The sequence below is a fragment of the Trachemys scripta genome, chromosome 2, assembly GCF_013100865.1.
Source record: "Trachemys scripta elegans isolate TJP31775 chromosome 2, CAS_Tse_1.0, whole genome shotgun sequence".
Lineage (NCBI taxonomy): Eukaryota > Metazoa > Chordata > Testudines > Emydidae > Trachemys > Trachemys scripta.
The window spans coordinates 123,814,842-123,840,803 of NC_048299.1; the positions used below are offsets into that span (position 1 = coordinate 123,814,842).

The 25,962-nt window shown below is 44.9% G+C and overlaps 1 protein-coding gene across 6 annotated transcripts in view; it reads left to right on the forward strand.

The window, feature by feature from the left end:
• MTRR (5-methyltetrahydrofolate-homocysteine methyltransferase reductase) overlaps positions 1-25,962 on the forward strand; it is a 122,959-nt gene that overhangs the window by 78,542 nt on the left and 18,455 nt on the right. For all 6 annotated transcript variants that reach the window (XM_034761519.1, XM_034761517.1, XM_034761520.1 and 3 more), the window contains 3 exons: positions 1,124-1,166; positions 2,669-2,855; positions 22,497-22,615. In XM_034761519.1, coding sequence (XP_034617410.1) covers positions 1,124-1,166; positions 2,669-2,855; positions 22,497-22,615 — 349 coding nt within the window. The remainder of the gene's footprint in view (positions 1-1,123; positions 1,167-2,668; positions 2,856-22,496; positions 22,616-25,962) is intronic.

The following is a 25,962-nucleotide window of genomic DNA, read 5'->3' on the forward strand; positions in this document are numbered from 1 at the left end:
TTTCTGGGACAGAGCAGCAGGTCTGTACATCCTACCATGATCCCTCTGCAATGATATTTCTGCCCTCCCCTTGTGGAAGGGGAGCTCGGTGGTTGTATTTCTCTTTCTCCCCTTCCTTTCACGAGGGGACTCTGTGGCACTGGTTGTTGTTGTCCTTAAATGGAGCCCATGTGGTATTATCTGGTACTCAATATTCAATATTTTTCAAATTAACAACATATAATATTTGTCGCATGTCTAAGCACTGTTCATGAGTACTGTAAACCTATGCCATTACGATAAAGATAACCCATCCTGCAACTGTTATTCATTCAAGAAGACCTGAGGAATTCAGTGGGTGAGTGGATTGCAGGATTGTATTTAAATATAATGTTAAAAGGATAGGCCCTAGCTGTAGCTATCTCCAAATTTCTCTGAGTAGAGAAGGAATGTCAGTGACCCCAGAAATCTCTGCATTTTTGTATTCAGATAAAATACTGTGGTCCATATTATGGTGTATGAATCCAGTGAAAGGTGGCTCGGAGAGGTTTAACGTGCACACCTGTAGTATGCAAGATACCAGCTGAATTTGCTGTCCAGGAAAGGAGATTCACTGGAGTGGGTGGTGGGTAGCATGTCTGACTCTGTCCTGTTCCAGGTTGATGAGGAAGGGCAGTCTTAAATTAAGCCAGGACTCTTACATCTTTGTGTTGATGTACATGAGTGCCAAAGAAATGTGCATGCCCCTTTTGGCTCTAGCTTTACCCATATTTCTGCTGTGCGTACCCTTTATTGCCATTCCCCACCTTGTTGCTCAAGTGGATTTACAGCTACTTTACCACAGTGCACCTGCTCCCAAACCACACTTTGTACCCTCAAGCATTTCTACCACTGTTATGCTGGTGTACGTTATTACTCTGAAGGCTGAGTTACTGTTGAATAGAACCTTTTAAGTTTTTGCATCTTTCTAATGAAAAAATGTCCAAATACACATCTGTCTGATTATGGAGTGAGCACTATTTAAGGCTGTAAAGAATGTTTGTTTAAATTTGTATTTTCAGGCATAAAGAAATTTGCTTTTAAAAATAATGATTTTTGATGTGACAGTGATGATAACCAATGGGTTTTTTATTATTCTTTTCAGAACATCTTCCTAAACTGCAAGCCAGGTCCTATTCAGCTTCAAGGTACTGATATATTTAGATTATATCTTGTTTGTAATTTAGGCATGGTTTTTCCTCACAAAAATATACCTTGTTAAGGCATTACAGAGAGCAAACTCTGGGTTATATTGCAATTTAGTTTTGTTTAAGAGAACTTTGATCCTGCGGTCAATGTGGAACTCAGCTTTATCTGTTTGAGTTTGTACATACACATGCAATCCTCAGTAGCTAAAAATGATTCCAGCACATAGATAACTACTTCTACAGAAGTTCCTCACTATTTTTTTATTTTATTTACTTATTTTTAGAAATCTTGAGCCAAGACTAAACAAATGAAAATGTCCTTGATTTATTTATTTGGAATACTTCCAGCGCAAGTGTGCAGTATGGCTTTAGTTACACAGAGCAAACAAGTAAATAATCTCAGGCCTAGACTGAGCCATGAGTCATTTGCCTAGTGGAATGATGTCTTCCGTGAGCAGCAGGGCTGTCTTGCTGCTCACCTGCCACTCCTGGAACTGCTTTACTCTGAGATCGGGCAGAGAGAGTGGAGTGACTGACTGCTCCCATTTACTAGTGCTGCTGAACTAACCCAGCCAGGCAGCTCCCAGCCTTTGCCTTTGGGAAAAGATTCAGAAGATCACTGCAGCCTGGCTGTCCATCCCCAAATCCTGTGAGGCAGAAAGAGGAGAAGGAAGAGACCCCAACAGCTCTTTAACAGGGATAAGGCATGGCAGTCTCTGGAAAGGACTTGCCTAGCAGCCTTCCCCAGCAGGCCAGGTTGAGTTGTCTGAGAGAGACTGCAGGAAGCAAATTTATGGGTGAGAAGATTGCAAAGCGAAGAGTTATAGAGTGGAAGTGAGTGGGAATCGAGGAGGGGGAGACTGACGATGAGAAGGTCGAAGGAATTGAAGGAAAGTGATGAAATTGGTTAAGAAAAGAATGAAGAGCTGGAAATAGATTAAAGGAGGATGGGGGACACTAAAAATGAGTGGGAAGATGGGAAAGGAATGGAGAGAGAGAGAGGAAAAGAAAGGGAACAATATTAAACATTAAATAAAATCTAGAATGAGGGGAAACAGAAAAGATGGAGACAGTAGATGGAGGAGAAGAAATAGAGTGAAAGAAAGGAAGAATAAAACCTGGGTAGAAAAGAATCTAAGTTCATATTTTAATAGACAGTGTTATAAAAAATGTTCTGATTAAAAACACACGCAAATGTTGTGTTACATATAAATAAAGCAATATTCTTTGAGTGGCTAGTAAAATTTTACCAGTGCTCTCACAAAATAGAACTCTCATGCATATGAATCTGATAAATTCAGAAGAGTTCTGTTCGAATTCTGTGAGTCATTCATATGGTATTGTCCAGGCACCTGCCAATCCAGCCCTGTACAGCCCCGTCCCATGAAGTCAAGGGATAGACTCTGACTTCAGTGAGATTTGGATTAGGCCCAAAATGAAGCTACTGTACTGATTCCTTCTCAGATAGTATTTTGATTGTTTAATCATTTGTGCCATTGCAGCTCCAATTTATTTCAACCAGGAAAACTGCAGTTTGTTTTTAATGTTGTGGAGTTTCCATCCTCCCCATCTCGACTGGTTTCACGAAAAGGAGTGTGTACAGGTTGGCTTGCTGAGTTAGTTGAACCAATGCTTCAGCCACATAAAAACTCTCTAAACGCAAAGGAAGGAAAATCGTCAACTGTAAAGGTACCAAAACAAGGTCTAAATTCTTGTGTTTTTAGAGTGATACAATTAGAATGTGTGTTCCTGGAAAAAACAATTTTCCTTATTTCTTTGATTTGAGGCTCAGATATTCTGATACTGGTAATATGTTTCTCCATTTGTACAATTCCGCCCCTAGTTACAAGTTTCTCCTTCCGTTTGTGATCCCTTTATATCTGCAGAGTGATACATCTCCAATGGGATTTTTTTCTGATTAAAATCTTTTTGTTAATTTTATCCATGAATAGGATATCCTGGCAAAGTATATATAACCATTGTGTTGGATTGAATTCATAGAGAGATTTAAACTTATTAATGATGGGCCAGAATCCAAAACCCAGGTTTAAATGCCCCTCCAAACTCTGGAGAAGTTTGGAAGCAGATCTTCATTTGCAGCTTGTACCTCATATCTAATCCTCACCTTGAAATGCACATGTAACTTGCAGTAACCTTAATGGGATTTACATGTGCCTATTAAAAAGGAAATTAACCCACTATCAGGGCTCATTTACTGAAATTCTCTACTGGTTTAAATAGGTTAAGCTCCATTGACTTTTGTCAGCAAAGAATTTAGTGCATGAGTGTTGTTAGCCCAGGCTTCTTTTGGCCAGCTTCCTATTTACTTTTGACACTGAAAAGTGGAGTCTGGTATCAGAATCTGGACCTTGGTCCATGAGCTCTTTTCTCTGTGAGAGCTGCCTCCACAGCTGCCTTGGTCTTTTATAACCCTGTAAAAGGGTCAGTTGGCTTGCAGTCAGCCAATCAAAGGGGAGTTCCAGCATTTCCGGTGAAACTGTTTCTTAGAATCATAGAATATTAGGGTTGGAAGAGACCTCAGGAGGTCATCTAATGTAACCCCCTGCTCAAAGCAGGACCAACACCAACTAAATCATCCCAGCCAGGGCTTTGTTAAGCTGGGCCTTAAAGCCCTCTAAGGATGAAGATTTCACCACCTCTCTAGGTAACCCATTCCAGTGCTTCACCACCCTCCTAGTGAAAAAGGTTTTCCTAATATCCAACCTAAACCTTCCCCACTGCAACTTGAGACCATTACTCCTTGTTCTGTCATCTGCCACCACTGAGAACAGCCTAGCTCCATCCTCTTTGGAACCCCCCTTCAGGTAGTTGAAGGCTGCTATTAAATCCCCTTCAGTCTTCTCTTCTGCAGACTAAATAACCCCAGTTCTCTCAGCCTCTCCTCGTAAGTCATGTGCCCCAGCCCCCTAATCATTTTCGTTACCCACCGCTGGACTCCAATTTGTCCACATCCCTTCTGTAGCAGGGGGACCAAAACTGGATGTAATACTCCAGGTGTGGCCTCACCAGTGCCGAATAGAGGGGAATAATCACTCCCCTCGATCTGCTGGCAATGCTCCTACTAATACAGCCCAATATGCCATTGGACTTCTTGGCAACAAGGGCTCACTGCTGACTCATATTCAGCTTCTCGTCCACTGTAATCCCCAGGTCCTTTTCTGCAGAACTGCTGCATAGCCAGTTGGTCCCCAGCCTGTAGCAATGCATGGGATTCTTCCTTCCTAAGTGCAGGACTCTGCACATGCCCTTGTTGAACCTCATCAGATTTCTTTTGGCCCAATCCTCCAATTTGTCTAGGTCACTATGGACCCTATCCCTACCCTCCAGTGTATCTACATCTACCCCCAGTTTAGTGTCATCTGCGAACTCACTGAGGGTGCAATTAATCCCATCATCCAGATCATTAATAAAGATGTTGAACAAAACTGACCCTAGGACTGACCCCTGGGGCACTCTGCTTGATACCGGTTGCCAGCTGGATATGGAGCCATTGATCACTACCCGTAGTGCTCGACAATCTAGCCAGCTTTCCATCCACCTTATAGTCCATTCATCCAATCCATACTTCTTTTGTTGGCAAGAATACTGTGGGAGACCGTATCAAAAGCTTTGCTAAAGTCAAGATATATCACATCCCTGCTTTCCCCATATCCGCAGAGCCAGTTATTTCATCATTGTCATAATTATAAAGGGAAGGGTAACAGCCCTCCTGTGTACAATACTATAAAATCCCTCCTGGCCAGAGACTCCAAAATCCTTTTACCAGTAAAGGGTTAAGAAGCTCAGGTAACCTGGCTGACACCTGACCCAAAGGACCAATAAGGGGACAAGATACTTTCAAATCTTGGTGGGGTGAAGGCTTTTGTTTGTGCTCTTTGTTTTGGGGGGAGTTCGCTCTTGGGACTAAGAGGGACCAGACATTAATCCATGCTCTGCAAATCTTTCTGAACAAGTCTCTCATATTTCCAACTTGTAAGTACAGCCAGGCAAGGCGTGTTAGTTTTATCTTTGTTTTCTCAACCTGTAAATGTACTTTTTGCTAGGGTGTTTACCTCTGTTTGCTGTAACTTTGAACCTAAGGCTAGAGGAGGTTCCTTTGGGCTCTTTAAGTTTGATTACCCTGTAAAGTTATTTTTCATCCTGATTTTACAGAGATGATTTTGACCTTTTTCTTTAATTAAAAGCCTTTTTTAATAACCTGATTGATTTTTCCTTGTTTTAAGATCCAAGGGGTTGGATCTGTGTTCACCAAGTAGTTGGTGGAAGAGTCTCTCAAGGCTAACCAGGGAAGGGAGTTAGCCCATTGGGAGTGGCAGCGGACTGGTAGTTAAGCTTAGAAGTTTTCATGCAGGCCCCCACATCTTTATCCTAAAGTTCAGAGTGGGGAAGGAGCCTTGACAATCATAGAAGGCAATCAGGTTGGTCAGGCATGACTTGCCCTTGGTGAATCCATGTTGACTGTTCCTGATCACCTTCCTCTCCTCCAAGTGCTTCAAAATGGATTCCTTGAGGACCTGCTCCATGATTTTGCCGGGGACTGAAGTTAGGCTGACCGGTCTGTAGTTCTCTGGGTTCTCTTTCTTCCTTTTTTTAAATATGGACATTATATTTGCCTTTTTCCAATCAACCCCCACCCCCCCCAGTCGCCACAAATTTTCAAGGAAAATGGTCAATGGCTCTGCAATCACATCAGCCAACTCCCTCAGCACCCTTGGATGCATTAGATCTGGACCCATGGACTTGTGGATTTCTCTCCCTTTCTGAGTCTTCCTGCACAGATAGATGCATTTTTGATCAGCCGATGGGTAAAGATTGTAACACTGCAGTATTGACAGTATCCTTGCTATTCCCTCCCCCTTTTCAATAATTGCACATGGTTCGATCCCACCACACAAAGTATGACTATGAGTATATACATATAGCAGTCATGTAACAAAGTGCAAAACTAATTATAGAGATCAGGTAACCTATTTTGCTTTTCAAAAAATATTTCACTCTTGCATTTTCTTCTTGAAATGACTCCCTGTAAAGAAAGATTCATATCCTTGAACAGCCAATGAAATGGTAGATTTATGACACTACTTCATAGAAGGGAAAGTCTTTTGCCTGATTTTCTCTCCAGCTCTCTCTTGGGCTATGTCACTTTATTCTGCCCCTGTGCATTAGGGAGAGAGTGCTCAGCTTCCTGCTCTGTCTGTGTGCTTCAGTCAGAGCCAAGATTTCTGATCAGAGGCAGAGAAGCAGAGCTGCAATGTGTGTGTTGGGAGGGGAAAGTGTGAGCAGTGATCCCACACAGTTGAAAAACTGCTGTAGAAGGGATGTTTGTGTAGTATTGAAAGAGTGGAAAGGTGGGTTTGTGCGTCAGCCAGTGGAATGGCTGATTTGGTAAGGTTCCATCTCTTTAAAAGACTAGACTCCCAATCGGGCCCCAGCGCACTTCTAAGAAGGTCATATATCAGAGGGGTAGCCGTGTTAGTCTGAATCTGTAAAAAGCAACAGAGGGTCCTGTGGCACCTTTAAGACTAACAGAAATATTGGGAGCATAAGCTTTCGTGGGTAAGAACCTCACTTCTTCAGATGCAAGTAATGGAAATCTACAGAGGCAGGTATAAATCAGTATGGAGATAACGAGGTTAGTTCAATCCAGGAGGGTGAGGTGCTCTGCTAGCAGTTGAGGTGTGAACACCAAGGGAGGAGAAATTGCTTCTGTAGTTGGATAGCCATTCATAGTCTTTGTTTAATCCTGAGCTGATGGTATCAAATTTGCAAATGAACTGGAGCTCAGCAGTTTCTCTTTGGAGTCTGGTCCTGAAGTTTTTTTTGCTGTAAGATGGCTACCTTTACATCTGCTATTGTGTGGCCAGGGAGGTTGAAGTGTTCTCCTACAGGTTTTTGTATATTGCCGTTCCTGATATCTGACTTGTGTCCATTTATCCTCTTGCGTAGTGACTGTCCAGTTTGGCCAATGTACATAGCAGAGGGGCATTGCTGGCATATGATGGCATATATAACATTGGTGGACGTGCAGGTGAATGAGCCGGTGATGTTGTAGCTGATCTGGTTAGGTCCTGTGATGGTGTTGCTGGTGTAGATATGTGGGCAGAGTTGGCATCGAGGTTTGTTGCATGGGTTGGTTCCTGAGTTAGAGTTGTTATGGTGCGGTGAGTGGTTGCTGGTGAGAATATGCTTAAGGTTGGCAGGTTGTCTGTGGGCGAGGACTGGCCTGCCTCCCAAGGTCTGTGAAAGTGAGGGATCATTGTCCAGGATGGGTTGTAGATCACTGATGATGCGTTGGAGAGGTTTAAGCTGAGGACTGTAGGTGATGGCCAGTGGAGTTCTGTTGGTTTCTTTTTTGGGCCTGTCTTGTAGCAGGAGGCTTCTGGGCACACGTCTGGCTCTGTTGGTTTGTTTCTTTATTTCCTTGTGTGGGTATCGTAGTTTTGAGAATGCTTGGTGAATTCTTGTAGGTGTTGGTCTCTGTCTGAGGGGTTGGAGCAGATGCGATTGTATCTCAGTGCTTGGCTGTAGACGATCGATCGTGTGGTGTGACCGGGGTGGAAGCTGGAGACATGAAGGTAGGCGTAGCGGTCGGTGGGTTTTCGGTATAGGGTGGTGTTAATGTGGCCATCGCTTATTTGTACGGTGGTGTCTAGGAAGTGGACCTCCCGTGTAGATTGGTCCAGGCTGAGGTTGATGGTGGGGTGGAAGCTGTTGAAATCATGGTGGAATTCTTCCAGGGTCTCCTTTCCATGGGTCCAGATAATGAAGATGTCATCAATATACTGTAGGTAGAGAAGGGGCATGAGTGGACGAGAGCTGAGGCAGCGTTGTTCCAGGTCAGCCATAAAAATGTTGGCATATTGTGCGGCCATGCGGGTGCCCATAGCGGTGCCACTGGTCTGGAGGTATATATTGTCACCAAATTTGAAATAATTGTGTGTGAGGATAAAGTCACAGAGCTCAGCAATAAGTTGTGCTGTGTCATCATCAGGGATACTGTTCCTGACAGCTTGTATTCCATCTGTGTGTGGGATGTTTGTGTAGAGAGCCTCTACATCCATGGTGGTTAGGATGGTGTTTTCTGGGAGGTCACCAATGCATTGTAGTTTTCTCAGGAAATCTGTGGTGTCACGGAGATAGCTGGGAGTGCTGGTGGCGTAGGGTCTGAGTAGGGAGTCCACATATCCAGACAGTCCTTCAGTGAGAGTGCCAATGCCCGAGATGACGGGGCGTCCAGGATTTCCAGGTTTGTGGATCTTAGGTAGTAGATAGAATAACCCCGGTTGGGGCTCTAAGGGTATGTTGATTTGTTCCTGTGTTAGTGTAGGGAGTGTCCTGAGTAGATGGTGCAATTTCTTAATGTATTCCTCAGTGGGATCTGAGGAAAGTGGCCTGTGAAAATTTTGTTTTGTTTTGTTTAAAAAATTCATAATAATGTAAAGGGCAAAATATTGAATTTCATGGAGTATGCATGGAATTAATTTTACAATTAAAATTAGCAGTAAACAAACATATATACAGTCCACTAAATATTCAATAATTTCTATTTCTTTTTTGAATTAAAGTTAAGTATCATTAGTTTGTTGAGTGGTTCCTTTTTGATGGATTGCCTCTGCACAGTAGGAATCGCCCATATGCTGAAACACTTTGCTTGGCATCCACAGAGCTAGGGACTCCAAATGAATATTGCTTGGCAAATTTTACAATGTTGGGAAGACATGGTTTTTCAGACTTCCAAAAGGTAGTCATTGCTACATTCCTTTGCATAAAACCATTAGCCTTTTAATTCAGTTTGCAGCTCCTGTTGAAATCCGTTAAGAAATCTCGTGGGATGGCATCCATTTTTAAAATATATACTTGCAAGGGATCAAAGACCCTTACTGCTTTAAGGAAATGGCATGCTGGCTGGGTGAAATGAGGTTTTCTTTCCATGCGCTTCAGGAGGTTGTAGTTTGTAATCTTATCTGCAACTTCAATAAAAGTTTTAATATATTGGCTTTGAATCCCTGCATCACCACTGTCTTGCTCACTTTTAATTAAGTCAGCAACTTTATTGTACACTTGATTCATGCACATCTCACAGCTTTCAAACCATTTCATCAAATCAGCAAGCTCTTTGCCATGCTTTAATGTAAGGGGACTGCTATCCCCTTACTAAAACTCAGTGGATTTTATGTTTTTGGTTTTTTGGTTGGCTAGCTCCCAGTACCAAAAGAAAGGGGAAGGGCCAATGGGAAATCAGGACTGCGAGACTGACAGTCCCCAGGAACAATGGGGAGAGGCCAATACTCCAGGTCAGCCTGATTGACAGGGCGGGCAAGCTAGTGAGGGAGTGAGGCGGCAAAGGGGTCCTGTCTGTCCTGTGAGCTGGAATTGCCTGGGTCAGACGGAGTGGGGCCAAGCTAAGGAGAAAGCTGGGGCCCAAGCTGAGCTGGGGAGCAGAGCTATGCCAAATCCAGAGGAACCAGAAAAGCAGCCCACAGCGCAGACCTGTGCTGGGAGCAGAGTTACAGAAGCAGCCCACAGAGAGCAGACCTGTGCTAGGAGAAGAGCTGCAGCAACCAGAGCCAGAGGGGCCAGAGAAGTAGGCCAGGGAGCTGGAGGCAGAGCAGCAGCAGTGCTGAGGCAGAGTGGAGCTGAAGCTGAGGCAGAGTGGAGCTGGAGCTGGAGCACTCCAGAGCCGGGTGCAGTGAGCAGCTGGGAGAGACAGCAGGCCCAGTGCAGGGAGACGCCCCCAGCCAAGACACCTGGCCGGTCAGACTTGGATGGGGATCATAACCCCGATGGGGCGGGAGCAACACTGGGAAGATGGGTCCTGCCACCTAGAACCTAAGAGCATGTGGCCACCGCCAGAGCAAGTGTCTGACCCGCAGCATCCCTGCAGCACAGCCAAGGCCTGAGAAGGAGGCCTGGGACTTGTGAGAAACAGACTGAACTTCCCTTACATTCTAGAGATGCTGGTTGTGATGTCCCTGTGCCACAGAGTGGGGTTATGTGTTTTCCTTTAACCTTTCCCATTTTTTCCTTATTTTTTTTAATTGATTGCCGTTTAATCAGTTGTATTTGCTTTGAACTGTATGGAATGATCAGTGGGTCAGGGAAGCATCCAGTGCAGAGAGCGCATCCCAGAGTGGGGACACCATAGCCCTTGCCCGAAGTGATCACAACAAGGTTGGGGGTCGAGCCCCTAAGGAATCCTGGGCCTAGCCTTGTTTGGGTTACAAGGACTCTGCCACACAGGAGAGTGGAAGGGGAGCCATTGAGGTCAGACAGTCCTCTGGGCAAAGGAAGTGGGAGCGAGGACTCAGATCTTTTTGCTAGCCAACTTCACTGGGGTAGTGTATAAACCAGGAAAGTTCCCCACAATAATGGGACCATTCTCCCGCTTATGTTAAGATGAAATTGAGTTGTAGCTGTAAAATTTCTGAATCGTGCAACAGATGTTCTTCTTCGAGTACTTGCTCATATCGATTCCAATTAGGTGTGCGCGCACCGCGTGCACAATCGTCGGAAGATTTTTACCCTAGCAACACTCAGTAGGTCAGCTGAGGCGCCCCCTGGAGCAGGATCCTGCCCCTCGTTGTACCATTGGCTAGCACCGTCCACGTCTTGATCATGGACGTGGTAGCCACTTTCTGTTTGGGACGACCTTGAGTTGGGCAGGACAGCCAAGGTGGAGCCGATCACTCATGCTGGGTCGCACTGTCCCGCATTGTCGCCCCATGCCATGGAGATGGAGATTGGTGCCACGGTCTCAAGCGGTACTGCAACCTGGATCAGGACTGACGGTGGTATCGGTGCCGGGAGACAGATCTGGATCTCGATGAAGATCTACGAGTAGATCGGCGCTGGGATCGGTGCCAGGAGCTGGACCGGTACCAACCGTACCGGGAAGAAGATCTTTGTGAGGTGGAGCGGCGCCGAGTGCAACCAGCGCCAAGATGGTGATCGGTGCCGGGACTGCGAGCGGTGCTGTAGACGAGACCAGTGTCTGGATCGGGACCGTGACCGGGATTGGGACCGGGATCGGTGCTGTCCCGTCTCGCTCTGCAACAGAGGGCGCATCATGGAGGGCTTTCCTTTCGAGGGAAAAGCCCGCACCGGCGATACCGAAGGTTGCGACGGTCCTGGCTCGGTGAGCGCAATCAGGTTGCGTGCCGTGGAGAAAGTCTCCGGGGCAGAAGGTAGGCCGAGCTCGACCGTGGTACGCACCGGGGAGCTTACGTGCACCGGACTCAACGGCGCTTCTGGCGCTGGAATTGATGGTGCCGGAGTTGGAGCCTTTGCGAGGCGGTCCAGCAGGGGATGCTGCTCCAAGGGAGGCACAGGTGGTGCCGGCAACTGCACAGGAACAGCAGGTTGCTTGTGCTGCTTCTTGGGTCCCAGAGACAGCGAGCGGTGCCGCGCTGGTAGCGGTGCTGGAGACGTCCAGTACCGGGAGTCTTTGCCGTTGCCGGGCCTCAAAGTTGTTGCTTTCGGTCCAGAGGAGTACTTTGGACCAACGGGATTGGCGCCGGGTCTCGATGTGGAGCCGAGGACATTGGGCTAAGTGCGCGAACTCAACAAATTCATGGTAAAGTTGAAGTTCCGCATGGTTTCCCTGGGGACCATTATTCCTTCCCTGGATCCTGGAGACTGGTACGCCACCCTCGACATTAAGGACACGTACTTCCACATAGCGACTTACCCGCCGCACAGGCGCTTCCTTCGCTTTGTGGTCAACCAACAGCACTTCCAGTTTACTGTACTTCCCTTCGGCCTATCCACAGCGCCAAGGGTCTTTACAAAGTGTATGGCCGTTGTGGCTGTCTCACTCCATCGACATCGGATCCAAGTGTTTCCATACCTCGACGACTGGCTCATTCAGGGTCGCTCCAAGGTCCAGATGCAATCTCATGTTCAGTTCATCATGAGCTTGTTCAGATAGCTGGGCCTGCTGCTCAATGTCGAAAAGTCCACTTTGCAGCCGACCCAAAGAATAGACTGCATCGGAGCAGTCCTGGATTCAAATCTCGCCCGGACGTGCCTACCGCACGCCCGCTTCCAGTCCATGGCGAGCATTATCCACAGCCTCCAAAGCTTCCCAACCTCGACAGCACGGACATGCCTCGATCTCCTGGGTCACATGGCGTCTTGTACCTTCGTGACCAGACATGCCAGACTGTGCCTCCATCCACGTCAGGCCTGGCTCTCAACAGTATACCGCCCAGGCTGGGACAGCATGGGCACAGTGGTCTCGGTACCGCCGGAAGTCTTAACCTCTCTGGACTGGTGGCTGAACCCCAACTCAGTATGCGAAGGGATGCCATTCCATGCCCCGCAGCCCTCCCTAGTCCTAACCACAGACACATCATCTCTGGGCTGGGGCGCAGTTTTCACAGACAACACAATGACCATGTTTTATATCAACAAACAAGGGGGAACGCAATCATCCCCCCTCTGTCAGGAAGCCTGTGGGAATTCTGCATAGCCTATTCGATTGACCCGGTGGCATCGTTTCTCCCAGGAGTCCAAAAAACCTTGGCAGATCGCCTCAGCAGATCCTTTCTGGCTCACGAGTGGTCGATTCGCCCGGACGTTATCCATTCTGTTTTCCAGAAGTGGGGGTTTCCCCACATAGAGCTTTTCACCTCTCGTGAGAATCGGAAGTGCTAAGTATTCTGCTCTCTCCAGGGGCGCTGCCCGGATTCCCTATCACACGCCTTCCTGATACCGTGGAAAGACCACCTGTACTGTGCCTTTCCTCTATTCCCGTTAGTCCACAAGGTCCTTCTCAAGTTGCGCAGAGACAAGGCCCGCTTAATCTTGATCGCCCCGGCATGGCCCAGGCAGCATTGGTATACCACTCTCCTTGATCTGTTGGTGACCACTCCATTTCCAATTCCGTTGTGGCCGGACCTGATCACTCAGGAACATGGCTGACTCTGTCATCCGGACCTGCAATCCCTCCATTTCAGAGCATGGATGCTGCATGGCTAACTCAATCTGAGCTACGTTGCTCCCGCTCCGTGCAGCACATACTTTTGGGTAGCAGAAAGCCCTTTACTAGGTCCACGTATTTGGCCAAGTGGAAGCATTTCTCCTGCTGGTGTGCTCTGAGCAGTACTGCCCCTCTGGAGGTGCCAGTACCTACCATCTTAGACTATCTCTTGTCCTTGAAACAGCAAGGCCTAGCACTTTCATCCATCAGAGTACACCTAGCAGCAACTTCAGCCTTCCGGGCGAAAATGCGCACTCGGTCTTCTCCAATCCCATGGTCAGCAGGTTCCTCAAGGGATTGGAACGTCTGTACCCGCAAATTCAGCATCCAGCCCCTATGTGGGACCTCAACCTGGTCCTATCCAGATTCATGGGTGCCCCGTTTGAGCCGATGGCCACTTGGTTGCTCCTGTACCTTTCCTGGAAAACAGCTTTCCTCATCGCTATCACTTCGGCGAGACGAGTGTTGGAGCTTCAAGCCCTCACGTTGGACCCACCGTATATGGTGTTTCATAAGGGCAAGGTACAGCTGCGACCACATCCCGCCTTCCTTCCTAAGGTGCTGTCTGCCTTTCATGTCAACCAAGACATCTTCCTTCCGGTCTTCTATCTGAAGCCACACTCTTCTCGACGAGAACAACAGCTGCACTCCCTAGACGTTCGCAGGCCCCTCGCCTTTTACATCGAACGAATGAAACCTTTTAGGAGGACGACCCAGCTGTTCGTAGCTGTGGCAGACCAGATGAAGGGCCTTCCGGTCTCCACCCAGCGCATCTCGTCCTGTATCACATCATGCATCCGTGCATGCTATGACTTGGCTGGTGTCCCAACTACACACCTTACTGCCCACTCCACTCGGGCTCAAGCTTCGTCCTCCGCCTTCCTGGTTCATGTACCCATACAGGAGATCTGTAGGGCAGCAACTTGGTCATCACATACCTTTGCTTCCCACTATGCGATAGTGCAGCAGTCCAGGAGTGATTCTGAATTTGGTTCAGCGGTCCTTCACTCCGCAACATCTCACTCTAACCCCACCGCCTAGGTAAGGCTTGGGAGTCACCTAATTGGAATCGATATGAGCAAGCACTCGAAGAAGAAAAGACGGTTACTCACCTTTGTAACTGTTGTTCTTCGAGATGTGTTGCTCATATCCATTCCAAACCCGCCCTCCTTCCCCTCTGTCGGAGTAGCCGGCAAGAAGGAACTGAGGGGGCGCTGGGTCGGCAGGGGAATATATCCGGCGCCATAAGGGCGCCACTCCAGGGGGCGCCTCAGCCAACCCACCGAGTGTTGCTAGGGTAAAAATTATCCGAAGATCGTGCATGCGGCGCGTGCACACCTAATTGGAATGGATATGAGCAACACATCTTGAAGAACAACAGTTATAAAAGTGAGTAACCGTCTTTTTCACCTCCTTAACACTGTGTTTGTAACTTTCATCTCCTCTTCCACCAAACTCAAGTAAAAAGTAATGTACTGTGCATGGTATTCAGTAGCAGCATACAAGCTTCCTATCTTGTCTTAACTGGTTTAGGGGACGTTTTCACAGGAAGATTCGAACCCACAGCCTAGCCTGCCCTTTGCAGATTTTCTTTAAAATGCAATTTTCTGCTCGGATGATGTTTACAAACTTTTTTGACTCTTTCTGTTAGCTTGTCAACCTTTGGGATCTCATTAGCAAGGGCTACTATGTGAGCACTGCAGGTATGTTGAACTGAGTTAAGCAGTAATCCCAAAGCATTTGCTTGTAAGCTTTTGATGTAGGGTGTGTTGTCAGAGACAGATGCACTAATATAATCAAAATCCACCCCAAAAGTATTCAACACTTTACAGTAGCATGTGCAATGGTGTTGTAATTAACAGCTATAGCTATAGGTAAATTGTATCAGCAGGGACAACTTTCAGTTCCGAGTTAGATTGTCATCACAATTTTGCAAAACAAAATATTTAACAGATACTCCTCTTAGGTATCAGTTAGTTTGTCAGTGACCACGGACAGCCATCCAGACTTCTTTACAAATTCCATAATCTCCTTCTTCTGACACTTGTCAATTTTAGATAAATATTCATATCTCAGCTGGGTTGATGAAGGAATCACTCCACCATTTACTACATTCTTTCTGAAAAATTCCAATAGCCTTTGGTTGTCCAGTTTTATTAAGAGAGATATCTGTGCAAACAAATGTTTCTGTCTGGTCAATATTTAGGGAATTACGTGCTTTACCGTTTTCAGTGGAATTTTGAAATTCCACTGAACGTCACTGTTTTTTGTTTCTTCACAAGTAAAAGAGTTGCTATACTGCTCTGGGCTTCCAGCTTTCTCTTTTGATAAGCACCTAAATCCTGATGACTGTTTTGACATTTTTTGGTAGTGATGTACAGTAACATTTCAGGAGGTACGGAAGAGCTTATCTCCATCACTGAGTAAAACTCATGGTGGATACTGCTGCATGTGATCTGCTGCAGACACCTTTTAAACTTTTTTTTTAAGAGGCATCCATTTTCTTGTTTGCAGTGTACAGTGTTTCCTATCTAGATTGTATTCAGTCACATTGATGATGTGATTACTTTGCAGCACTCTATTGTGTGCATGCGGGAGAATAGTACACATGGAGATGTAACATCTGAACTGTGCAGTTGGCTAAGGTGGTATGAAATAATTTGTACACATTTTCATTTTGTTTAAGAATATTGAAAAAATGTGGTGTTGAGCTAACTTCACGATTTCTTTGCAGTCTATGAAATCATGGTTTACTCAGGGCCTTAGGCTACGTCTTCACTACCCGCCTGAATCGGCGGGTAGAAATCGATCTCTCGGATCGAATTATCGCGTCTCGTCGGGACGCGACAATCGATCCCCGAATCGACGCTTGTACTCCACCAGCGCAGGAAGAAGTAAGCGCCATTGACGGGGGAGCCATGGAGGTCGATTTGCCGCCGTCCTCACAGCGGGGTAAGTCGGCTCGGGTACGTCGAATTCAGCTACGCTATTTGCGTAGCTGAATTTGCGTATCTCAAATCGTGCCCCCCCCCCTACCCCCGTAGTGAAGACGTAGCCTAAGTCATGTAGTATGTTGTAACCTGTGTTAGAGTGCTATTGGGGGCTGTAAGTGTTGCTAAGGAGATGCTCTTTTTCTCTCAGTGGTGAACCTTGTGATTTTCCCATCTCTTGTGAGCAGGGCTGGCTCCAGGCACCAGCCCACCAAGCATCTGCTTGGGGTGGCGCCTGGAGGGGGGCGGCGCGGCGGGGCACTCCGGCCCGAGAGCGGGGCCGCGACTGAGCCCACCGCCGGGGAGAGCGGAGCCGCAGCGGGCTCGCCGCCCTCCCCCCGGCGCTCCGGCCGGTCGGGGATTGCCCTGCGCTGGGGGGGGCGCGGCGGGTGGCTTTTTTGCCTAGGGTGGCAAAAAAGCCAGTGCCGGCCCTGCTTGTGAGGTCTTGTAACAGGTAAAATATTGAAAGTTACTATATTGGAAAAGTTTCTGGAACAACCATAGAAGATTGAGAGATTTCTGGTGTGTATCTAAGGTTAGGGAACTGTTGGAAGATGACATCTTTTTACAACACCTTACGTGTATGTTTATTGCCTTATGAGAAAGGATTTATAGTGTATTTTTTGTCAGAGAATTGCTTGCCATCATTTATGTTCATCATGCTCTCAGGCTCATTAGAAATAAGTGAAATACATGATATGTGGCAGGGTACTGTATAATCAGCATACCAAAAACGAAGAACAACTGACACCAAAAAGTTTAGGTCACCATCTATTTGATTAAAAGAGAGAATCCAATTGCAAGATATCCATAGTCAGTGGTAATTTGTCAAATTTACTAGAGCAAGACCTGTCGTACAAATTATCTTAATTTTTTAAAAATTATTTTCAAGGGAAATTGACTAAGTGTGCATATGATGTAGTTCATCCCAGCTTTCAGGAACATCTTTGATTTAATATATCTGATCTCTTTTTAAGTTACTACTGGGATATAGGAAAGGGGCCTAAACATATGGGGGGTGTGGTGGGGGAGAAGAATGAAAGGTTAATTACTACGGTGGGCTGAACAAAATTCTAAGGTGTTTTCTGCTGTGTAAGCTAAAATTCAACATAGATAAATGTGCAGCAGTACACATTGATTGCAAAATATGTAGAATACCAATACAAAATGAATGAGGCTGATGTTGAGCAGAAATATACTAGATTAATTACAAACGCTTTTAAAAATAGATGTGTGTGTATATACCATTTGCAGAAGCAATATTAAAAAAATCAAACCCCCACACAGTATTGGAATACATAGTGGCAAAAGTAACTCACTAACTGAAGTATGATGGAATGCACTATGGTTATATAAATACAAACATCAGCTTCCCCTGCTGATGAAACATAGGGCTGTAATATTTTTAGAGATATGATAAAAGGGAGCTGCTCACAGGGGATTAAACAATAAGAACTGAACACAGAGTTATTGTTGTTATTTTTAAAAAAACTTGTTTTACATGGTAGAGCAGAATTTCTTAAATTTTGTTCTAACATTTCTCTCCTTAATCTTTATAAATAAATAAATTTGGGGCCTCCCTTAACTAAGGACCTAATCTTGCTCCACTGAATTAATTCACAAAAATAAATTTGCCATTGACTTCAGTGGAGTAGGTTGAGTCCCCCATTATTATTATTTATATAAATTGTGGTAAGGGTTAAAGGCCCCAATTTGGGATTAGGGCCACACTCCACTAGTCACCATACACACACAGCAAAAAGATGAACACTGCCCAGAAGAATTCACAATTTGAAGTATAAGACAGGAGACAACAAATGGATGCAACAAGAGGATTGGGGGAGCACAACATAGCAGTGAGATCATAGAATCATAGAACTGGAAGGGACCTCAAGAGGTCATCTAGTCCAGTCCCCTGCACTCAAGGCAGAACAAAGTATTATCTAGACCATCCCTGACAGGTGTTTGTCCAACCCGCTCTTAAAAATCCCTAATGATAGAGATTCCACAGCCTCCCTAGGCAATTTATTCCAGTGTTTAACCACTCTGACAATTAGGAAGTTTTTCCTAATGTCCAACCTAAACAGCCCTTGCTGCAATTTAAGCCCTTTGCTTCTTGTCCTATCCGCAGAGGTTAAGAACAGTTTTTCTCCCTCCTCCTTGTAACAACATTTTATGTACTTGAAAACTGTTATCATGTCCCCTCCCAGTCTTCTCTTCTCTAGACTAAATAAATCCAATTTTTTCAATCTTCCCTCATAGGTCATGTTTTTTAGACCTTTAATCATTTTTGTTGCTCTTTTCTGGACTTTTTCCAATTTGTCCACATCTTTCCTGAAAAGAGGCTCCCAGAACTAGACACAATACTCCAGTTGAGGCCTAATCAGCAGAGTAGAGCGGAAGAATTACTCCTTGTGTCTTGCTTACGATACTCCTACTAATACAGCCCAGAATGATGTTTGCTTTTTTTGCAAGAGCGTTACATATTTGACTCATATTTAGCTTGTGATCCACTATGACCCCCAGATACCTTTACACAGTACTCCTTCTTAGGCAGTCATTTCCCATTTTCTATGTGTGCAACTGATCCTTCCTATGTGGATAGGATGGGCATTATCCTTTTCCAGTCTTCTGGAATGTCTCCCTCTTCCATGACTTTTCAAAGATAATTGCTAATGGCTCAGATATCTCCTCAGTCAGCTCCTTGAGTATTTTAGGATGCATTTCATCAGGCCCTGGTGATTTTAAGACATCTAACTTGTCTAAAGCGACAAAGAGTCCTGACACATGTGGTGGAAATTTCCAGAGGCAGAGGTATTCACCCCCGAAAGCTTATGCTCCAATACTTCTGTTAGTCTATAAGGTGCCACAGGACTCTTTGTCGCTTTTTACAGATCCAAACTAACATGGCTACCCCTCGGATACCTAACTTGTCTAGGTAATTTTTTACTTGTTTTTTCCCTATTTTAGACACAGATCCTACCTCATTTTCACTGGCATTCACTATGTTAGACGTCCAATCGCCACCAACCTTCTTAGTGAAAATCAAAACAAAAATGATTATTTACAGTATAACAAACAGCAGTTGCAATTCACCAGCTGCCTAGCAAATCGTCATGTGTTTTGTGGGCATCACAGTTAGGTGGAGTTGAAGGAGTGATTTGAAGAAGGATAATGTAGTGGCTTTGTGATGATTTTATGTACATGTGATGGGGTATACAAATCCCATACTGGGCCACAAGGGTTAATGAGCTGCTCTGGGCTCAGCCAGTCCCACCCTGCCATACCTGCAGGAGATGCATACACTATAGATCAGGGATTTCAAACTCAAATCACCAGGAGGGCCACACGAGAACTAGTACATTGGCTGGAGGACCGCACCACTGACATCTTTTCATATAAAGATACAAAAGTCCCCCCCATCCCACCCCCAGCCCCACTCTATCCCTTCCATGTGGCCCCGCCCCTGCTCTGCCTCTTTCCACCCTTTCCCCGCCCCATTCCAACCCCTTCCCCAAAGTCCCCACCCCAACTCCATCCCCCCACTCCTGCCCTGCCTCTTCTCCGCTTCTTCCCCTGAGCGTGCGGCTCCCCGCTCCCTCCTGGAAAGCGCTAAGCGCCGCCAAACAGCTGTTTGGCGACAGAAGGCAGAGGAGCAGGGACGCGGCGCGCTGCGGGGAAGCAGGGGTGGCAGGTGAGGGGAGCTTGGCGACCGCAGGAAATAACTCCGGGGGGGTGGGGCAGGGAGCTTGGCGGGCCACAGCAAATAACTCTGCAGGCCGCATGTTTGACACCCCTGCTATAGATGGTGTTAAAAGGGAGCAGAACAGCTCATTTGTGGGCAAACCAGGGAAGAGAGCAGACCTGCAACTTGCAGCTCCTGAGGAAAGGGCTGAGGGAAGGCAGGATCTCTCTCAACAACAACTGCCGGAAGGTTCCTTCTTGAGGGAAGAGAGAACCTGCTTCAGATGCACCCTGAGAGGGAAGTGTTTCCTTCTCTCTTTCTCTCTCTCATGAATTGTGTTTGTGTTAATTCCCCTTGGGTTGTTTGTGGACTACCAGGACAGGGGAGAAACTGGGAATTGACCTGGCCATACGGCTAAGTCACAGCAGGAGGCAGCTGCTGCCCTGAGAGAGAGAGAGAGAGAGAGAGAGCTGCCCCAACAAGCATGGCCCCAAGGAGGCATTCAGTGGTGAGCTGACCCCCTTCATACCTCCTTGCCACGGACTGGGAATTTTGGACAATAGCGGAGTGGTAGGAGGTGATCCAGGGAGGGCAGCCTCAAGGCACTCCTGGGTGTCAGACCTTTGATAGCCCTCACAGGGCCCTAGGCCGGAACCCAGTGGAGTGGAAGATCCCTGGCTCCCCTACCAACCCGCCCTCCACCCCGCATGTTGAAGGGTCTAAGCCCTGACAAGGCAATGCTCCCCACAAAAGCAAACCATCACAGTGCAGCTACTCTTATGCAAAAGGGCGGCATTTAAGAAATCACAGAGGTGCCTGAGGAAAAACTGCACTAATGGACATTGAATGTTGACATCACTGGCAGAGCAGAGGTAGGGGTTGACATGATTGGTTTTAAAAGAAAAAGACACAAAGCTCGTATTTGATGCAGCGAAACAGGGGGAACCAATAGAGGAATGCAGGGGAGTGTAATGTGGTTAGAAGGATGATCCAAGAAGATACTCGTAGTGGCATTTTCAGTGGATTTAAGGGGGCAAGATTGCATTTGTCAAAATCAGAGAGGAAGGTGTTGCAAAATGTGAGATGTTGGAGAGCCTGGATAAGTTTTATCTGTGTGGGCCGACAGAGCCAGCTTTAGGGCGATTCAGCCGATTCCCTGGAATCGGGCCCCGTGCCCCTAAGAGGGCCCCGCAATGTCCCGAAGGAGCTGCCGCTGAAGTCTCATTGCTGCTGCGGAGGAAAGTCCCTCCACCGAAGTGCCACCGAAGGCACCGGCAGCCAATTGAGCTGCCGCCGAAGTCCCGGCACTGGCGGCGGCGGCAGCTCAATCGTTGCCACTGTCTTCGGTGGCATTTCGGCAGAGGGTCCTTCCTCCGCGGCAGCAATTGAGCTGCTGCCAAAGACAGTGGTGGGACTTCGGCGGCAGCTCCTTCAAATTGGGCCCCGCAGTACCTACAGCCAGCTCTGTGGGCAGAGGGAAATCTGGATCTTGGAAGTATTTTGCAGGAAGAAGCAGCAAGATTTAGACATGGTCTGGATGTGTAGGTCTACAGAGAAGGCTGAGTCAAAGATAATGCCCAGACTATTGACCTGAGTTGCAAGAAGGATGGTGGTGCTGTCCACAGTGATGGAGAAAAGGGCCTCTTCTAAGACAGATGTCTTATTTTATCTTTTATTTTTTAGCTGAACTAGTTCAATTGGGTGAGCATTGGAGTGAAGATCTAAAGGTCCCCTTTTCAAATCTGGCTTCTTGTGGTAGATTCTCTATCACTGACAATTTTTCATCCAACATTGGATGTTTTTCTAAAAGCTATGCTCTAGGAATTTTTTCAGGGAAACTCTATGGGCTGTGGTATACAGATCAGATTAGATAACCACAGTGATCCCTTCTGGCCTTAGATCTGTGAATCTCTTCTCCCAAGCATCCCTTTGAAAACATTCTCTCTTAATTTTAAACCTCTGGACAGGGGAACCCTGTTAACCTTGTTTCTAGCTGGGTAATTATTATTTTCAATTAAGATGGCACAAACAGACCAATATAGAGAATATTTAATGTTCAACAGATGGTTCAATTTTTGTTGAGAGAAAAATGTGTGTGTCTCTCTCTCTCTCTTCCCACCCCTCTCACAGGGAGTCAGTTTTACAGTTCCAGAGACACTCACATTTGACTCTCTTTTCCATAATAATAAGAGATGATGGGAGCGTGGGTCACAAGTGGAAGGAAAGAAACAGTTTAAGATTAGCACCAAGTACTACAGATCAAAATTTCAAGAACCTCTAAAAATGCCTTTCCTAAATTTGTGATTGTATCAGTTTTCATATTCAGAAACTCATGTTTCTGTGTGCATTTGCCCACTTTTGGATATATGAATAGATAGACTACAAATTTGGCATCCATATTTTCTGAGATCTATTTTAAATTTGGTCTCAAATATTTACATGACTTCAGTAAGCTGGGAAGTTTAAGCAGACTACAGTCATTCAAATATAATTCATTAATTTGCTCTGTGTACATGTGTACGCGTGTGCATGTGTGGGGGAACATATATATGTATAAAAACACACAACTTTCAAAGCTCCAAAGACCACATGATCATTTGACTGCCTCCAGAATTCCTTCAGTTATATTATAACAGTTTTTAATTTCATTCTAGGTCTCTATTTTTGCTCGGCCAATCAACACTTTCCACTTACCTTCAGATCCATCTGTCCCTTTTATGATGGTGGGTCCAGGAACTGGAGTTTCACCTTTTATTGGTTTCCTGCAACATAGGTATGTGCTGCATTATTACATGAAAAGCTGACAGTTTGTTATGTTAAGGAAAATGTTTCATAACATCTGGAGCTGGGTAGACATAATGGGTAACTTTCTTCAGTTGTTTCTAGTTGGACATATTCTCATGCCATTTATTACAATATCACTAGGGTTTTTGTTGGAAACAATTTTATTTTAATTTTCATAGTGTCTAAATTCCTGGAACACGTTCTGTTTTCACATAAATGTGCCAGATATACGGGGAATTGGATGGTTCAAGGGACTGTTAAGAAGAAACAAAATCTTTCATTTCTGGGTCTTTAGTAGGAGACCAGAATAAGTCAATAGTTATTGAAAGTTGTTACTATGCTGTTGTTTGACCTAAGAGAAATAAATTAGTATTCTCAGTTCATTTCCTTCAGAACTGGAGTCCACATCACAAAACTTACCATGGCAAATGAAATTTCTTGACAGCCTTGCTAGCAGTCTTATTTAAGAGGCCATGTATTGAATGGGCATGGAAATTGGAGTCCCTGCTGACTCTAGGGGTATGTTTAAATGGCAAAACAAATACCTGTAGCAGCAAGTCTCAGAGCCTAGGTCTACAGACTTGGGCTTATGCTGTAACGCTAAAAATAGCTGTGTAAGCATTCGGTCGCAGGGTCTGAAATCCTAGAGAGTGGTTTTAGAACTCAAGGTCCAGCCCAAACCCAAATATTTAAACCGCTAATTTTAGCACCATAGCATGAGGCTCAGTCTATAAACCTGGCCTTTGAGACTCACTGCTGTGGGTTTTTTTAGCTGTGTAGATATACCCCAAGAGGTCCCACCAGGTGATGCCTGAAGAACGTGAGCAAAAAATTTTAGGGATACATACCAGTGCTCCTGCTGTTCCTGTTCTGTGTATGAATAAAGGGCATTGTACCCCCAAAACAGATGTAGGGTACCCCCAGAATAGTTCACCGATTGTCCCCTCCTGTGTTTACTACGGATTTCCTAAAAATAACCCACTTATTAACCATTCTGTTTTCTTAAGGTATGGGTCTCCAGGGTAACTAAGGAAATACCTGGAGAACATGAATACAGCCTTCCAATAAATGACTGACAGAAACAGTATTTTTTTCCAAAACAAAGCATTTTTGGATTAGCATAAGCAATAATCTCTAATACAGTAGTAATCTAAAAACACAAATCCCTTCAACAAGTTAAAGAGCACCCCAGCCGCAATAACATACAGTTGAAATGATTCTTAGTGGTTGCACCCTGTCACAGATGGCCAATGTCACAGGCTGCTGACAGCAATTTCTATATGCTTTAAATCTTATACATTTCTTTCACTATCAACACTCATACATATATCTTTATTAATCCACACATGCACACTAACACTATACTATGCTTTTCTATACTGCACTATAATTATAACTGGAAGCTTACTCTGTTGACTTCTGCTGCTACTGCTGCCGCAGCTGTTTCTTCAGGTCTGCTGCTGTTCTTCTCTGCTTTGCTCTCTTCAGTTCCTACTCTTTTAGCTGTTCCACTGACACACTGCCTTTTATAGTGTCCTGTCATAACTTTCTAGACGCATGACATCATCAGATCTTTCCTGCCCATGCTCAGTACCAAACATTATCTCACATTCTTGAACGCATGCCAACATTCCACGCATGTTCACTGCCATTGTTTACCCAAGAGTTATGATTACGTCATCTGACCTTTCCCTTACTTTTGACCTTTCCCCTACTTTTGTACTGCACATGCTCAGAAATATCATGTGACCTGCAGCTTTCAATCGTGACTCCTGCTTATTCAAAATGGAGGTCAGAAATGCAAGATGGACTCTGGAGAATTTCTCCTGTATCAGATTCACTCTCCAAAGCAGTCAGTCCAGCATCTTTTATTAAATGTACTATTGAAAAAATCTGTTTAGCAAAGTACAGAAAAATTACAATCCTGTCAGTTGAAAAGTGCATCAAATGCACAAACTACAGAAATTCATACTGTTAAAGAGATAATGTACATGATGTCTAATTTATCTGACTAGTAAAATAACCTGATGTGTAATCTCAGTTTCTTTATTTTATTATTCTGGTGTTAGTTTATAATCATACTCATACATTCTCCCATATTAATAGGAACAAAAGAGGCATTGTATCCACTTTAACATGCAGTAAAAATGATACTTAGCTGGTGTATGGTTATGCCAGAAACAGCAAAAATAAATATCAGTAATAAATCATATTCTTCACATTGTGACGTTAACAAGAGATAGGACTTAATATCTGAAAAAAAAAATTGTGTGGTGTTGTTAGTCAAGAAGTAGTAATTTCACTAGCCTCCATGTTTATGAGGGAATAAACAGCTTCTGTGTACTGATGGATTTTATAGACCATATTTTTGGGGTTATTTTATTATAAGGAGACAAGAAAGACAGCATACTTTTTAAAAAATACTAAAGGGGCAATAGTTCCATAAGTTCAGATGGGAATTTGTTTTATTACGCTGGCTGTCTTCTCTCCTTCCTTACTCCTTCCATCAGAAAATAAGGAACTCAGTATAAACTTATGTATTGGTATAATATACAATATTTTTTGGCAAAGCAAACCTTCCTTACTGTAAAATATACTGTAGTTAGTGGTTAAATGACTTTAGGACAGGGGACATCAACATATATTTCTGGTTATCTACCAATGATACACTTATACCTGTGCCCATGACATACAGTCAAGTACAGAGGAGACCTTTTCCCTTCTGTTCTTCTTATAACTTCCATTTATGAGGGGAGCAGAGGTGGATTTTATTGCACGTTGCTGAGTGGCTGAAGTTAGTTGGTCCTGTGAATGCCGTGGAGATGCGTGGATATGTACTGATTGTCTTTTTTAATGGTGTAATTAAATTTTGGCTTCAGGTTTTTTTAAGCTTTTCACTTATTGAAATCAAATAGCATATTCTCTGAAGCTCAAAAAGTAAAATGACATTTTAAATATTATATACGCTATGCACAGATGCCCTGGTCCTTCAAACACTAGTGTTTGCAGGAGCAGGACCATAATCAACAAAAGAAATTCCACACCAAGACAGATTTTACTTTCTGCTTGTGTTTTGTCTTTTCAGCATTCAGCAAATTCCAGATTTGCTCATTCTAGTTTATTGGCATTTCAACTAATCAGGCTCCTTTCCTTGAGCACCACAATATTTAAGCTCAAACCAATCCATTTTCTAATTAATATGTATTCTGTAATCAATTAGTCACCAATATATTTTTCTCCTTCTGTAAGAAAAGGAGCCATGAAATATTTCCTGGAGTCAGTTTTAGAAGTGCTTTCAATAACATGTTTGTAACTCATCTCTTTCCCTTCTTCACA